This window comes from Pteropus medius, unplaced genomic scaffold, assembly GCF_902729225.1.
Source record: "Pteropus medius unplaced genomic scaffold, Ma_sr-lr_union100, whole genome shotgun sequence".
In the NCBI taxonomy this organism is placed as follows: Eukaryota; Metazoa; Chordata; class Mammalia; order Chiroptera; family Pteropodidae; genus Pteropus; species Pteropus medius.
In genome coordinates this window covers 72,142-89,312 of record NW_024345602.1, presented here as the reverse complement: position 1 = coordinate 89,312, position 17,171 = coordinate 72,142, and the positions used below count along the sequence as shown (strand labels likewise).

The 17,171-nt window shown below is 44.3% G+C and overlaps 1 protein-coding gene across 1 annotated transcript; it reads right to left on the bottom strand.

Moving 5' to 3' along the window:
* Positions 1–11,267: 11,267 nt before the first annotated feature.
* LOC120612163 (60S ribosomal protein L35a-like) lies at positions 11,268–11,624 on the bottom strand. Its single transcript, XM_039874651.1, has one exon. It carries the CDS (start codon positions 11,617–11,619, stop codon positions 11,353–11,355), a length of 267 nt encoding a protein of 88 aa, XP_039730585.1. The 5' UTR covers positions 11,620–11,624; the 3' UTR covers positions 11,268–11,352.
* Positions 11,625–17,171: the final 5,547 nt, after the last annotated feature.

The following is a 17,171-nucleotide window of genomic DNA, read 5'->3' as shown; positions in this document are numbered from 1 at the left end:
TATCTTTCTTGGAGACCTAGACTTTTGGCTCCAGGCCTGGATTTTCTATTAAGAGTGATACTGGTGACCTTGAGTTGCTGTTCCAATCTCTTCACCTATTCCAGGAGGTAGAGCTTTTCTCACAGTATTTTTACTGTCTTTTCCTAACAGACACTGAATTGATGTCCTGGACCAATGGTTCTAATACTATCCTCTCTGAACAAATGTTGAGTGGAATCCTAGGCCCATAAAAACAACCCTGCCTTCATGTAAAGGAAACTAAAATGGAGACATAGGCCCATGACAACAAGCCTGGACCCTCCTCACAGGAACTAGAGTACAGGCCCAGGCTCCTAAGGTCAAGACCATCTCATTTATGTCAGACTACACAAAACATCTACTTACACAATACCCAAGGTACTCTGCAAACAGAAAATCATGTGGAGTGCATGGCCCACGAACAAAGTGGTCTTCTTTGAACAAGAGGAAGAATGAAGGCCTCAGTTTATTCCATCAATGCTGTCTTCCCCTGAAATGATGTGGAGGAGTGACACGGGCCCAAGGCATAATGCCGTTTCTTCCTAAACGTAAGTACAAGGGAGATGGGGCTCAAGGCACTAAGCTGGTCCTCTTGGAAAACTAGTAAACAGGAGACCTTAAGCCACAGGGCCAGCCTGTCCTCTGGTAAGAGAATCTTCATATGAAACCTAGAACCTTGATTCAGGCCTCGACTTTTCATCAGGAACTAGAGTCCTGACCTTGCTTTGCAGTTCAGATCCTGTCCACTATTTCCAAGAAATAAGCTGAACAATTGTCCCATAGTATTTCTTCTGTTTTTTCCTAACAATATCTGAAGTGATAGCATGGGCCCACGGATCTAAGCCTGTCCTCTCAGAACAAATGTCAAGTGGAGTCCTGGGCCCACAGCAACAAGCCTTTCTTTATGTCATAGAAATTAGAAAGGAGAGATGGGAACTTTGCATCAAGCCTGGACAGCCTAACAGGAACCAGTTGACAGCCCCAGGCCCACAATGTCAAGACCATCCAATTCGTAACAAGAATTTGACTGAAGACCTAGTTCCACAACACTTAGCCTAGCCTCTGCTACCAGAAACTCGTGTGGAGACTTTGGCCCACAGAACCAAGCTGTCATTTCCTCTCAGGAGGAAGAATGGAGGGCTCAGTTCATGGCACCAAGACTGTCTTCCCTTCAAAGCATAGACAATAAGAATTTGGGACAATGGCACCAACCTTGTGTTGTCCTAATAGTCAATTCAGCAAATCCTTGTCCCATGTCACCAGCTTTTCTCTTTTGCAAATAATTTAAAGGTGACCTTAACCACAGCACCAAGCTTGTCCCCTCGTAAGAGAAGGTAGGTAGCTTGGGCACTAAGAACTCAGCACCAAGCCGGGACATTTCTTTCAGGAACTCGACTGGGAGCTTGAAAGCAAAGCTGAACAGTGTTCCTATTTCTAGGAAGTCAAGTGGGAACCTTGGCCCTCAGAATCTAGCTAACTTGTCTGAAGGGAACCTTATGGGGAGGACTGGGCACACAGTAACAAGGCCATCTTGTTTGATAGCAAAGGAGATAGAAGTCCATGGCCTAGAACTCAGTCCTCTGCCTAAATAAGGGCAAGTAGAATGGAGTTTTGAAAACAGGACACCTTGCCAGTCTCATTTGCAAGGTAAACTCGAGTGGAAAACACTTCTTGTATGCTCAAGTCAAGTTCATCCTAAGAAGTAGAGCAAAGACATGCCCACAGAAATAAGCAAGTCACCTGGAAGTCACGTCATTGCTGCGTGGTCTTCCTTACCCCAACGTGAACCCCGTGCTGTCTTCTCATGACCTCCACATGATTTCCTATTGTTGGCTACATGATTTTCAAGTGACTTCCACATTATTCCTGTTACCTAGTCCTCAAGCAAGTGTTTTCAGAACACGTTTCGTAAACTGCTTCATTTTCAATGTTTTAGCTTTGATGCGTTGGCGGTTAAGCAAGTCCCTCTCAACAGTAGCGGCCTAAGTTCCACAAATCTAGAATACTAGGGTACTCGCACTTTCCGTTGATAAGAGGTATCATCACAATGACTCAGCAGTTTTACTACGATACAGAAAAATGGCAGCTGTTGATTCCACTGCTCTAAAGCGGCTTCCTAACAGCAGATCAGCCTCCAATTTTCAACGCAGATAATATGTGACTGCCGCTCCCATTGGCTTCAAGCAGGGTGCCTGACCAAAGACGAAACCTCAGGCCAATTAACGGTGATTGCCTGATAGACTTCACTCCTGTCCTCAAGCATGTTTTCTCATGCAGAGATAAAATTTCGATGGAAGGGCATTAGGTGGTGGTCTTGGCCTCGCTTTGTTACATACAGACTCTCCTTTCTTTAGTGTTTATGTGAATTTTAGCACTGATGTAGAAGTGTAATTCAAAAGTGAAAGCCACACAATCACCCGATGTCACATGATCTGCCTGTGATGCCCTCAAGCCAGTCTCTTGATATTCATGTGATTCTCACAGGGCAGCCACGTGAATGCTGCATGATTCCCTAGTTATTGCTATGAGATTTTCAGGTGACTTCCACCTCTTTGTCTTCTACTGGCCTAAACCAAGGGTTTTCAGAACATGTTTAAGGACCAGACTCACCTTCAATATCTCAGCTTTGTTTCCATGGTCGTTCAGCTATTCCCTCTCAGAATTTGTAGTCTGAGGTTTCCTATACAAGAATTTTGAGACAGCAGCTCTTTCTGCCATTTAGAGGTATCCTCACAATGACTCAGCATTTTTCCTACAATACAGCAAAATGGCGGCTGTTGTGTCCACTGCTATACAGTCGCTTCCTCGCAGCTGACTCAGCCTCCAATTTTCAAAGCAGCCAGCGTGTGATGCCCACCTCTACTGCCTTAAAGCAAGTTTCCTGACAACAGACACGACCTGAGGCCATTTAAGGGTAATTGTCTGGAAGCATACACCACTGACTTCAAGTAAGTTTCCTAATTCGGAAGTTCAGTTAGGGGGCTGTCTCGGCCACCCTCTGTGACAAACAGACTCTCGTTTACCCAGTGTGCATGTGCAGTTTACCAAGTGATAAGGAAAAGTAACTGAGAAGTGAGCGCTGTTCAATCACCCAATGTCACATGGTCTTCCTGTGATTCCCATGGGCCAGTCTCTTCATGGTCACACGATTCCCTCAATGCAGTCACGTAAACGTGGTGTGATTCCAACAGCGCCTTTTCATGACCATTACCTGCTTCCCTAGTTACTGCCACGAAATTTGTAGGTGACTTCTACCCCATTCTCTTCCGTTGGCCTAAACCAAGTGTTTTCAGAAGACAGTTTAGAAACAGCTTCTATATCAATATTTCAATGCCTGCATTGTCCGTAAAGCAAGTTGGTCTCAATATAGGTAAGCAAAGGTTGGCGATACATGAATACTGTCTCAGCCACTCTTTCCACCATTCAGAGGTATGCTCACATGAACTCAGCATTTTCACTGCAGTATAGGAAATCAGCAGTAGCTATTTCCACTGCAATAAAGTTACTTCCTCACAGCAGACACAGCCACATATATTCAATGCAGCACCTGTGTGACAGCTGCTTCCACAGCCTTGAAGAGATTGTCTGACAGAAGACAAATCTTCAGTTTCATTAATGATAATAGTCTTACCATCTATACTTCTGCCCTCAAGCAGCTTTTCTCATGCAGACACGACCTTCCATAGAAGGGCAGTTAGGAGGCTGTCTCAGCCACCCTCTTTACACAGAAACTCTTGTTTTCTCAGTGTTTATGTGAATTTAACAGATGATATGCACTCATCATTCCAAAGGGGGTACTACAGCATCATCATCTGGGCACGTGATCTCTCCATGTTTCCCACAGGCCAGTGTCTTGATAGGCTCGTGATTCCTGCGGAGACATAATCCCAAGGTCAAGACTGTGTAAATTTTAACAGACTAAGCTAAAGACCTACACACACTATATTGCCAACGTAGTCCCTGTAAACAAAAACTAATGTAGAGTGCGTAGCCAACAGAACAATGCTCTCTATTCTTACCTAAAGGAAAAATGGAGAACTCAGTTCACTGCACCAATATTGTCCTCCCTTAAAATGATGTAGAATGGAGACTCAGACCCACGACATAAAGCCAATCTCTTCCAAACACTGAATACAAGGGAACCCTGGTCTAATGTCACCAAGTCTGTCTTCTTTGAAAATTAGTAGATCAGAGACCTTAAACCACATGGCCAGCCTGTCCTCTGGTAAGAGTATCTTTCTTGGAGACCTAGAACCTTGGTTTAAGGCCTGGACTTTCTTTAGGAATGAGAGTGGTGACCTTGGCTTGCAGTTCCAATTCCTTCCCCTATTTCAGGAGGTAGAGCTAAGACCTTGGCCCATAGCATTTATTCTGTCTTTTCCTAACTGGAATTGAAGTTCCAGGCTGGGCTCACGGTCCTAAGCTTGTCCTCTCTGAACAAATGTAGAGTGGAATCCTAGGCCCACAGCAACAAGCCTGTCTTTTTTGATAAAGGAAACGAGAATGGATTCTTAGGCCCATGGCACCAAATCTGGACCCTCCTCATAGGAACTAGACTGCAGGCCCAGGCTCCCAAGTTCAAGATCATCAAATTTATAACAGACTAGGTGAAAAACTTACTCACACTACATCCAAGGTAGCCCCTGTCTACAGAAACTCATGTGGAGCTCATGGCCCACAAACAAAGCTGTCTTCTCTGAACAAAAGGCAGAATGGAGGCCTGAGTTTGAGCCATCAATACTGTCTTCCCTTGAAATGATATAGAGTAGTCACATGGGCCCATGGCAAAAAGCCTGTATCTTCCCAACAGTAAGTACATTGGAGACCAGATTCCAAGGCCCTAAGCTTGTCCTTATGGAAAATTAGTAAATAGGGGACCTTAAACCACAGAGCCAGCCTCTACTCTGGTAAGAAAAACTTCACTCAAGTCCCAGATCCTTGTCTCGGGCCTGGACTTTTCATCAGGCACTAGAGTGCTAACCCTGGTTTGCAGTTCCAATTCCTTCCCCTATTTCCAGGAAATAGAGCTTAACAATTGGCCCACAGCATTTATTATGTCTTTTTCTAACAGAACCTGAATTGGTGGCATGGGCCCATACTTCTAAGCCTTACCTCTTTGAATGAATGTCGAGTGGAGTCCTAGGGCCACAACGACAAGCTTATCGTTATGGAAGAAAACCAGAATGGAGACTTTAGAACTCGGTACCAAGCTTGGACCACCTAATAGGAACTAGTTGGCAGCCCCAGGCCCACAAGTTCAAGACCATCTAACTTGTAATAAAGAAAAGACTGAAGACCTATACCCACAACATCCAGCCTGGCCTTTGCTACCAGAAACCTTTGTGCAGAGCTTGGCCCACAGAACCAAGCTGTCATCCCCCATCAAGAGGAAGAATGGAGGACTCGGTTCATGGCACCAGGTCTGTCCTCACTTCAAGGCATGGACAATAGAAATTTGGGCCGCTGGCACCAGCCTTGTTTCTTTGTAACTGTTAATTCAGCAAATCTTGGTCCCACGTCACCAAGTTTGTCTCTTTTGCAAATTACTGAAGCTGATCTTAAAATCCAGCACCAAGCCATGACCACAGTAAGAGAATAGAGTGTGGAGACTTAGAACCTTGGCACGAAGCCTGGACATTTCTTTTAGGAACTAGATTGAGGAGCTTGGATGCAGGGCTAAACATATTTTCCTATTTCTATTGAGTGGAGAATTTGGCCCACAGAATGCAGCCAAACTTGTCTTAATGAAACCTTATGTGGATGACTTGGCACATGGTATCAAGACTGTTTTCATTGAAAAGGAAGTATATAGAAGTCCATGGGCCAGGACCGAAGCCTGTGCCTGGATTAGGGGAAATGGAATGGATGTTTGAAATCACAACTCCACGCTGTTCACTTTTGAAAGGTAAACGAGTGGAAAATGTTTCCCATTCTCCCAAGCCTGGTGCATTCTAAGAAGTAGAGTGAACATCTATGCCCACGGCAACAAGGCTAGTCACCTGGTAGACACGCGATTGATGCAAGATCTTCCATGACGCCCATGTGAATCCTGTGAGGAGTTCACGTGACTGCCGTGTGATTCCCTAGTGATGGTTATGTGATTTTCAGGTGACTTCTACCTTATTCCTCTTCCCCTGTCCACAACCAAGTGTTTTCAGAACACATTTCATAAACTGCTTCATTTTTAAGATTTCAGCCTTGATGCGTGGGATGTAAAGCAAGTTCCTCTGAACAGTAGTGGTCTAAGGTCCGCAAATCAAGAAAACTGGGGTAGTCGCACTTCCCGCCGATAAGTGGTACCCTCACAATGACTCAGCAGTTTTGCTATAATACAGCAAAATGATAGCTGTTGTTTCCACTGTTCTAAAGTAGTTTCCATACTGCAGACTCAGCCTCCAATATTCAATGCAGTTAACGTATGACAGCCGCTCCCATTGCCTTAAAGCAGGGTGCCTGTCCAGAGTCAAACCTCAGGCCAGTTAGTGAAAATTGACTGATAGAGTGCACCGCTGTCCTCAAGGCATTTTTCTCATGCATATGTGACCTTTCCAGTGAAGGTCATTTAGGTGGCTGTCTTGGCCACACTCTATTGCACACAGACTGTCATTTCTCAGTGTTTATGTGATTTACCAAGTGATATGGAACTGTGATTCAAAAGTAGCACCACACAGTCACCCAATGTCACATGATCTTCCTGTATTCCCATAAGCCAGTCTCTTGATGGTCACTTGTTTTCCACAAGGCGGTCACGTGATCATGGTGTGATTTCAGTGTTGCACGGAAACTGAGTAGTGATTTTTGGACAGATGAAACATTTACTGCACACTTCTGTATGAGCTGCAGTTGGGGAATTTGGTCAGGAATAATGTGAAATCATCTTTCAGGGCCCAGTGTTGGGACAATGTACCTGTCGAGATCTAGGGGGTTGAGCCCCTGTAGGTAAGACTGGTCTAGATGGGTTCAAGCCATATCTGCTTATCTGGATCAAAGGTCCCCCATTCTGAAGTCATATCTTCTCCTTTTCTTCAGCTGCTGCCAAAGAAAGATTTTATTGATTTAACAGGAAGGAAACACTGTCAGGTTTTGATAATTTGGCTGCTTTTAGCTGTTTGTCCAGCCACAGCATCAGCTAAATTATTTCCTTTTGCTTCCATGGTGGCAGCTTTAGGTGTCCTGGAAGTTTGATAATTGCCAATTGTTTCGAGTGTTGTGTGGCTCTAATAATTCCACAATCTATTTTCCATCCATTATGGGCTACCCTGAGGAAGTTCAGAAGCCTCGCTGCTTCCACAACATTCCAAAGTCGTGAGCTACACCAAAGGCATAGTGACTCTCAGCATTAATATTGAGTATCAGATCTTTGGCCAAATGACAAGCTCCAGGTAAAGCAATTAGTTCAGCTTGTGGGCAGATTGGATTGAGGTAACTAAGCAGCTTCCTTTACATCCACCACAGAAGTTGCATATCTAGCTCTGTAGTGTCCCTGTTCTTCTTCGGATAAGATCTGTAACCAAACCAGTCAGCGTTATCAATAGGCGTTTCCGGTAAACCATTCTTGGGAGCAAGGAGGTGGTCAGTAGCAACACACGATCGTGGGTGTCTCCATCCTAAAGAGATGGTTGCAAAGGGGTCGGGTTAAGACTATTACATCTAGGATGTAAAGGTGATGTGACTATGACATATGTTGCCCCATTGATCACCAGAGTTGATTCAGCTGACCTGGCTAGCTGGGGGTGGGGGTGTCCCCGTCCTCCCTCACCGCTACTCATTCGTCCCTCCCAAAATAGCTTGCTCAGCCAAAGAGGACAAATTCCTGGAGGGTGGAGAGGAGCACTTTTACACAAAGGATATACAAGTAGTTGTGCTCCCTGGCTGGAATCTCCAAACACACTCTCGGGGTTCATTTGTAGAAGAACATAGGATGGACAGGCTTCCAAGACTCCAGGCACATCCAAATGAGGTGCTACATGTGGCAGACTGCCTTCCTTTCTACAAACAAATAAGCAAACAAAAAATATTTATATCCAGTGAAAGCAATATTAGGTGCAGAAAGCAAGAGTACTGCCAGTCAATTGACAGAGAAGTGTTGAGTGTGATGAGAATTCAGTCAAGATTTAACAGAATGAGGAACATAATAGAGAGCCTGTAAGTGTCTCTTCTGTGTGTTTGCATAACATGGCTGTAGCAGAGATGGCTGTCATGTAGGGAGGGCCTTTTGGCTACTGACTATAATTGCTTACTATAATATCCTATAGATCTATGATCATCTCTGTGGTGTTTTAGTTAATACTCCTGAAGGATTCCCTTGATTTCAGTGTTTATAAATGTTTATAACTAAGTTGTCCCAAGGTGGGAGCTTTAGACATTCCTTCCTCTAGAGCTTTTTCAGCTTGTTTCCTTTCGGGACTCCATCAAATGCGCTCAGGTCAAACTGATTTGAATAAGACATAAGGAGGCTGGGCCATTCACGTAAAACTTGGAACCCGATTGTCACTGTATCCAGTCAGACCCAAAAATCTTCCAAGCTGTTTTTGTCATTGTCGTCTGTTTTTAGAAGAGAGAGAGAAAAAAATATGATTCCTCTGAGTTTTTCGGGGTTTATTAGTAGCCCATCTTTAGATATTAGATAACCAAAGTATTTCACTTGTGGGAAAGAGAATAGAGGCTTGCCCTCTGAGGCCCTTTGTCTCTTTGCGGCTAGTATTGTAACAGGTAAAGTGAGTCCTCTTGGGAGTCTAATAAGTCCTAGACCATGAGAGTAAATCATTCACATGCTGGATTAGAGTGGAATCTCTGGCAAATTTGGCATCATTCAAATCAGCTTTTTGTGTCTCAGAGCAATAACTAGGGCTCATGTATGTCCCCAGGTCTTTGCTGTTCAATTCAACACCCAGTCGTGCCAGGTGGAAGGCAAAGAGGTGTTTCCTGTCATTTTTACAGGGACGCTAAAAAGGCACTACATAAAGCTATCACTGAAAAATATTGGCAGCCCACAGGAATAGCTGATAAAATAGTATGTGAATTTAGTAACATAGGCTGTCTTTATAGCTGTGAAACTCTGGAAGGATAGGAGAATTATAGGGGATATTACATGGATTTATAAGCACCACCCAGTCTTTAAAATAATGTCATATAATGAGCTAATTCCAACTAATGTATCAGGTCTTAAAAGATATTGGGAAATATTAGATAGAGGTGAAGTATTGCCAATAATTTTTTAATAGCGACAGTCAACTTCAACTTGCCAATATCTGTCCTGAGAATGCCTAATCTTGCATTGGAACGCCCTATAATGACATCCAATAGGCTGCAAGATTAGTGTTCTCTTATGAGGGTTTCTTTAAAATCTTTAAAATTCCTTTACTAACTGGTTCAGTGTGATTCATTTAGTTCTTAATACATTTCAGCCTTCTGGGAAAAAGGATACGTGAGCATCACTGTTTTCAAAAAGTAATTTAAAAAAATCACATGCTATCATGTGAATTGGGCAGATTTGACTATTTAAAATGTAGCCCTATAACATTTTGTAGCTGGAAGAGAACAGGTTCTGAATTAAAAAACAGGCATTGGTGGATCATCTGTCTCCACCATTCGTACAGAAACCTGGTCCATGGAAGGAGAAGCTCAGTCAGGTAGAGTTAAGAACAGGTAAAGTAGCCCCAGTGTCTGCAACGGCCTCAGTAGTTTCCCCTTTTCTGGTCATTGCAATTTCTCTCAAAGTCAATGAGAAGGGGAAAGCCCTCTGGCAGCCCTGGTAGCAGCCTTGCACTTGCTTCCGGGTTTCTTTTTCTAAATCTCGTGTCAGTTATTTACGATCTTTAAACTGACCTGACATTTGACAAAAAAAGCAGACTCCTCTACAGGCTTTCCCTGCAAACTTTATTTAGTGATTCTGAAGCTTTGCTCTCAGAAACCAGTAGGTGTATTCATGGGCAGAAGTCGGAATAGCCAGGATCATATATTCTATCACGTAAACTTCTTTGAGAACTCATCAGGGTCCAGGAGTGGGCATGGGACTCTAATTTAGATGTATTCTTTCTGTTCTAGTCCAGGATCTTATAGGATCGCTGGTTCCTCTCCACCTGAGACGAGATTTTTCTAAAGGAAGATGCCGAATTTCTGATTCTTATATTTCCTAGTCTGCCCTAGTCTGGTTTTCTATTCTGGGTGTCCTGTAGGCCTGTAAGGAGCTGCACTGGAAAGAGTGGTGAGGAATACGGGGGTGGGTGTGAGAGAGCAAGTCTGTACAACACTGTAAAGGCTCCAGTGGGGGCAAGTGGAGAAAGTAAAAGTGGAGATGCAGTTGGCAGCCCAGTTGGGTACTCAGCCAGTTCTTGTCTGAGGAGGAGCCCAGACAGGGTGATGCAGGACATGGCCAATTTCTCCAGGGGGAGAAGACCATGCCCTGCACTGATAGATAAAGAGAGTCCATTTGCAGAGTGTAGAAAGAATTCAACACATATACTAAAGTTTGAGTCAACAGGAATGTTTAATAGAAAAATGAATAACCACAAACAGAGCATAGTCTCTTCTTAGAGGAAGAGAGTGAGAGGGATCCTGAGTGTTCAGTGAATTCAGTTTATATGTCGTTCTCTAGTTCCCACTTCCTCTGATATGCAAATGAAGTGAAGAAGGAGAAGGGAAAGAGTATGTAGCCTGAAAGGCCCACTGGCAGTTCCCAGCCTTTAAGCCATAGGTTCTCCCTGGCTTTAGCCTTAAGGAATGAACAATTTTACTTGTGTAGGGCGCCACTTAAAGACTCTGTTGTTCCTGCTTCCCCTTTCACAGATGTGGGAAATGGGTCCTTAGCAACCGCAGCAGGAATTTTCCTTCGTTCTGCAGGGGTTCTCCTGGCCTGGCTGCTGGGCTGCTCAGCAGATTGCAGTCTCTGAATGTAGCTTGATTAACGTGTTAACCCTCATGTTTGTTCCTTACATTATCCCCTACTCAGAGATTTTATTCCCTTATACTTAAGGGGATGTTAAGGGATGAAGTTCTGTCTTCTGATACTTCTTCAAAGCTGAGATAGGGCTGTATTCTCTGTCCCGAGAATAAAATTCTCTGGAAGCCTATTTTAAGGGCACAGGAGGTAGAGAACCTGAGGTCATTCCAGTATGTAGAAATGGTAGGAAGCCTTGCAGCCTAGAAGATATGAATTTAGCTAAAAGATTAAAGAGACAAAAGTCAAAACTGATAGTAGAGGTATTTGACAATGAAGTTACTTTTTGTTTCTTTTACAGGAGAACAAATCCAGTTTATTTACTTTCAATGAGTTTAAATCCATAAGGGGTACAGCATTACAGGGAGTCCAATGGCCTTCACAGGAAGGTTGCTTCAGAATTTGAGACGAATCCTACCACTGTTTCCATGAGCATGAGTTACCTTTCCCCACATGATGCTGGTTTTGTTCGGTCCGCAACCAAGAGTCATTGTGTTGTTCTTTACCTTGTACACATAAACACATCTCTTGCCTAGATAAAACTCAGTCTCATCTCGAGCATAAACACCTTTGATTTTAAGAAGAGTGGTGTGTTTCCTCTGGTTCCACAGATCCCACTTATGGCCAGCAAAAATGGCCTTGGACCATAGCCTTCCAGACATATTTGTTGTTTAGAAGTCCTGATCTCGGGTAGGGCTCCGCAGGCTCCAAGAGGACTGAAAAGTGCAACAATGAAGTTACTTTTCCATGGCAGTTTGTTGATTCAAGGTAAGGATATCTACTGAAAGGAAATGGAATCATTATGAAGAGAGTAGAGGCACAGTCACTGGGCTAAAAGTATAGTTATTCAGTAAAGTCCCCTGATTCCCTGGGAGTGTTTGGACTTATCGTTGTTTGAGAACGAGAGCTGAATTTCTTCTAGGGCTTCACAGGACTAGCTCATACTTCCCATTTCATTTTCTGGAGGAACCTGTGAGGACTCATGAGACACTGGAGTAATTGAAGACAAATGTACTCAGCAGTTGATTCCTTGCAATATGAGAGTTCTTGGGGCGTTTATCAAAACTTGATGGGGCTCTTTCTGCTTGCATTGTGGGCCGACATTAATAGACCGCAGGACGAAGTGGCTCTGCTCCATATGAAACCCTGACCTAGAAGCGGGTCACCTACGAATGGTTTAGCAGCAGGTTCCCCACACATGTGCACAGTGTGATGTACAAGAAGGCTGTCCCCTTTCAGGCTGTGCCCCATTTCTTGGGGCAAGGGGATCTCTACCCCAGCCCCTGGTCCTGATGTGCGGCCGTGAATTCCATTGCTAGTCCAGGTCTCACAATGGGAAAAGTAAATTTTCTTCGTTACACTGGCTATTGATTACTGTCACTGTGCAGTTAATATTGGAGAGAGGCCCATGAGACTGATCAGGACAGAGTAGGTAACTCTAGTATCTAGTAAAAATTCTGTTTTTCCTTTATGCTATGTCGAGGGTGACCTGAGACTCCACTGTCGTAACTGTAGCAGATTTCTCTAGAACGGAAGCCAATGAGCACTTGGGCCTCTGTTATTGCAGGAAAGAGCAGCTCCCTCACAAGACGCTTGCTATCAGGGGAGAGGGCTTATGAGGTCCACCCCTTCCCTGCATCCCAGGGCTGGATGGACACTTGCCCTGCCATTGCCTTCCTTCTTACGGTTTGCATATTGATCATACCCCAGTCTCGATGATGCCATTCATGGCCAAGAAAGATCGAGGCCCTCCATGCCTGAAAGGTTTTGATTGCCTAGGGTCACCTCGAGATGGTGCCTTTATTATGGCAGCTTTAATTTGCGCCTTTTTTGTACCCTGCTTCCTTCTCTGCCTGGTCCCAGTTGTTGGATACCTGAAAGACCTCTGACACCAAGGTAGCCTGCAGTGTTTGGGGTCCAGGCCTCAACTTTTGGAGCTTCCTTTTTGAATATTGGCCACTACCCAAGTATTGAAATGCATACCCAGCAGTGTCTGGCCATCAGACTGTGGGTCAACGTTAGTTTATCTTCTAAAAGCCTCACAATCCTGATAAAGACAACATAAAACACAGAACATTATTTTGATGACGCACCGAGTCCTTGTTTTCTACTCAGAAATTTTTTTAACATCAGAGGCAGACCAATAGTCTAAGAAATATTAAAACACAAGTCTAATTTTGCATCAGCTCACTTGTGGTATTTAAATTTCCCATCTAGTTTAGCTTAATCACGCATAAAAGTTTCTCTCAGGATTTCTCTTCAGAATCCTACAACTTTCCTCATTCTTTCAGTTTGCCACTTCTCACTCTTTGAGAAATAATCAACTGTAAGACACACCTTTCCTTCAACACATTTCCTTCAAAATATATCTGCATACTTTATACCCTCTGTCTTCAGAAACAGACATTTTCTTTTCCATCATAATTAGAATTCTTAACTCAACCGCCATATTATATATAGATAGATCAGAGGAGGATGCACATACCCTGATTATTTCCCTACCATCAGTATTTGTAACTTCCTTTGGAGGTGCATCTGTAGTATCCTCAGGGAATGATGAAATAGATGGGATCCTCAGAGAACTTGCTGCCTCATTACAATCCAAAGGTGAAGGTAGAGGAGAAAATTCCTGATTATTTTGAGGTCTCCGGGAAGCTGCTCGTATCATTGGGCTATCTACTAAGTATGGGTCTTCATAAAGTAGCATAGAAGTTTGTAATAGGCGACTTCTTCCCACTTTTCCTGTTTCTTGTAAAGAAAATATAATTATAGGAGACTATTATAGTTTAGGGAACTACAAACAGGCCAAATCTCGTGGCCCCCTCCCATCATTAGTTTGGATGGAGGCAGAAGTTCAAATGGGAGAGTTAGATGGGTGGAACTGAGAAATTGCTCCACTAAAAGAAAATGTGTACCCTTGGGATTTTCCTCTCCTGGAACAGGTGAACTGGGAGATGTGTGCCTGGCAAGATCAGAACCCGTCACTCCTAAGAGGGGCGAATACATCAAGAGTCAGGGCCCACTCCTGCTATGAGCAAGTACAGAGTTCTGCCTGAGGCTCCAAGGGAGAGAGACAGTATGACACAGAGATTCAAGAATAGAAAAGAAGGCTAATTTTTCAGCAAAAAACTACCTTGAATTCCTACACTGTAGTGGACACAGGCCAGGGAGGCTGATGGCATCAGGGCTGGCTGGCCCAGTGCTCAGCTCTGAGCCATTTGGGCTGCCTCTGAGATTGCTCTGAGGTCCCATAGCCCATTGAGAAATGATGACAGGATAGATAGGGAACAAGTTAGGAGAGTTCAGCAGAGCTGCTACTGTGACACTCACCTTCTCCTAGTCAGAGTTTTCGCTGGAGACCCGTGAGAAAAAGGAAATGGCTAAAGGGCTTAGAGGAAGGACCAAAGATTCCCTTGGGAGTTAAATCATCCTGTTAAGGCCAGAAGTTTCTGCTCAGTCTTTTAATTTTGAGCTCAGACAGGGTCCCTGAGCATGTCTTCTCTGCAATTCCGATGGTGACACTGAGTCAGGGAAGTGAGAGAGAGAAAAATAGGAAAAGTAGAGAGGACTGGTGGACTCCTGGTCAGATAGAAAACAAGTTCCCTAGAAATGGCATCAATCGTTGGCCCAAGGCCAATTGATCTGCACAGCATAGAGAAATAAATCTCAGCCTGTCTCAGAGGAGAGGAACCATGGTGACTTGGGTGGGCCAAGTTTATGTCCATTGGTACCTTCATGGTCATCAGAAAAGATGATGCGGGACAGGGCAAAGTTCCCCCAGTGGGAGGAAGATCAAGCCCTGTGCTGAGAAAAAAGAGGGTCCTTTTGCCGAGAGTCCAGAAAAAATTCAACACCCACGCCAAAGTTATGGTCAAAAGAAAAGGTTATTAGAAAAGGGATAACACTCCACAGACTGAATGTGGTCTCCTCTCAGAGGCAGAGAGTGTTCAGGGAATTCTGTTTATATGTGGTTCTTTAGTTCTCATTCCTCTGATATGGGCATGCAGTGAAGAAGGGGAAGGGGAAGAGTATATAGCCTGAAAGGCCCACTGACAGTTCCCAGCCTTTAAGCCATAGGTTCTCCTTGGTTTTAGCCATAAGGAATGAATGATTTTACTTGTGCAGGGCACCACTTAAGGACTGTTGTTCCTGCTTCCCCTTCCACAGGTGTGGGAAATGGGTCATTAGGAACCCCAAAAGAAATCTTCCTTTGTTCTGCAGGTGTCCTCCTGGCCAGACTGCAGGGCTGATCAGCAGATTGCAGTCTCTGAATGGAGCTTAATTAAGATTTTAATTCTCTTGCCTCCCCCCCACCTATATTAAGGGGACTACAGGATGGCACCTCTGTTCACAACCCACCCATGGGGAAGAGAGCCAGGGTCCATTTAAGTTTGAGCTCATGCTTCTGCTGTTCTGAATGGCATTTAATTGGATAGTTGGGAAACTGAGATCCACAGAGAGGCAGGGACTGGCCAAGGTGTATGCCAGGCAGAGTCTAGAGGACAGCAGAGTTCACCGCTCCAGGCTGATGACGTTGTCGCTCATGCCCATACGGCTGATTTAAAACTAGAATGCCTAACACGGTGGGAAGTTCAAGCCTGTTCCCCCTGCATGGGTCCTGTCTTCTCCTAGGTCCCATGAGGTGCACACTGGCATGTGGCCATCTACACACACACACACACACACACACACACACACACACACACACACACACACCCTCACATGTACTCAAACACACACACAGACTAGATGAAAGACTCTTGCATCAGAAGAGGAGCACATACAGAGGTGACTAGAGGAAGAGAAAAGAGGTTGGAGGCACTATCTACATGTGACAGCAGCCCTCCAGTTTTAGAGCTGTCACCCCACACACACCTGAGCATCCCAGTGAAGCATGTGCTCCAGTAACCCCTGCAGGCAAGTAGGACAGACAAATCTTGCAAGGCACATGGGCTCATCTGGGTCTGAAAGAGGTAAGAATGAAGAGTTGAGTTGCAATCCAGATCTATCTCCTCAATGTTGTTGTCCTGGCTGCAGCCAGACATCCTTAGGGAAGAATCCTGGATAGGAGTATGTTGGTGTCATCATGAACAGGCTTTGCATAAAGCAGGGGACTGACAGGCAGCAGCCTAGAATACTATTTGGATAGCTGTTACTCAAGGAAGGAAAGACAAAAGAAAAGCTGTGAACCAATTTCTCAGCTCTACTTCCTGGAAATAGAAGAAGCAATTGGAACTGTAAACCATGGTCAGCACTCTTGTTCCTGATTAGAAATCCTGAAAGGAGACAAGGCCCTAGGTTTACTAGAGGACAGGCTTAGTGACTTGGGTACCAGTCTTTCTTGTAATTTTTGTTAGGAAAAGACAGGCAACGTGCCTTGGGCCCGTGTCACCGCTCCACATCCTCTCAAGGGAAGACAGTGTTGCTGGTACGAACAGCGGCCTCCATTCTTCTTTTGTTCAGAGAAGTCTACTTTGTTTGTGGCCCAGACACTCCACATGATTTTCTATACACAAGGGATACCTTGGGTATAGTGTGAGTACTTGTTTTGTTTAGTGTTTTATAAATTAGACAGTCTTGAAATTGGGAAACTGAGCCTGCACACTAATTCCTGTGAAGAGTTTCCTGGTTTAGTGTCACAGGCCTCAGTCTCCATTCTATTTTTCCTTGCATAAAGGCAGTCTTGTTGCTGTGGGCCTAGGATATCACTCGATATATGTTGAGGGAAGAAAGGCTTAGAACAGTGGGCCCAGGCCACCACTTCAGTCTCTGTTAGGAAAAGACAGAAGAAATGCTGTGGGCTCAGATCTCATCTTAACCTCTTAGAATAGATGAAGGGATTGGAACTGCAAGTCAAAGTCACCATTCTCACTCCTAAGAGGAAATCTAAGTCTGGAGCCAAGGTTCTCGTTCTCCAAGAAAGATATTCTTACCAGAGGAAAGGATGCCCTTGAGGTTTAAGTTCTCCTATCTACTAATTTAAATAAGGAGAGGCTTGGTGGCTTTAGACCAGGGCTTCATTGTATTAGTTTTAGGAAAAATCTGGCTTTGTATCATGGGACTGAGTGTCCAGTCTATGTCTTTTGAAGAGAGGACTGTACTCTCACCATGAACGAAGATCTCCTTTCTTTTTGGTATGAGTAGCCAGCTTTGATCTGTGGGCCATGCAGTGCAAATTAGTTTCTGTCACAAAGTCCAGGATGTTGGTAGTGTG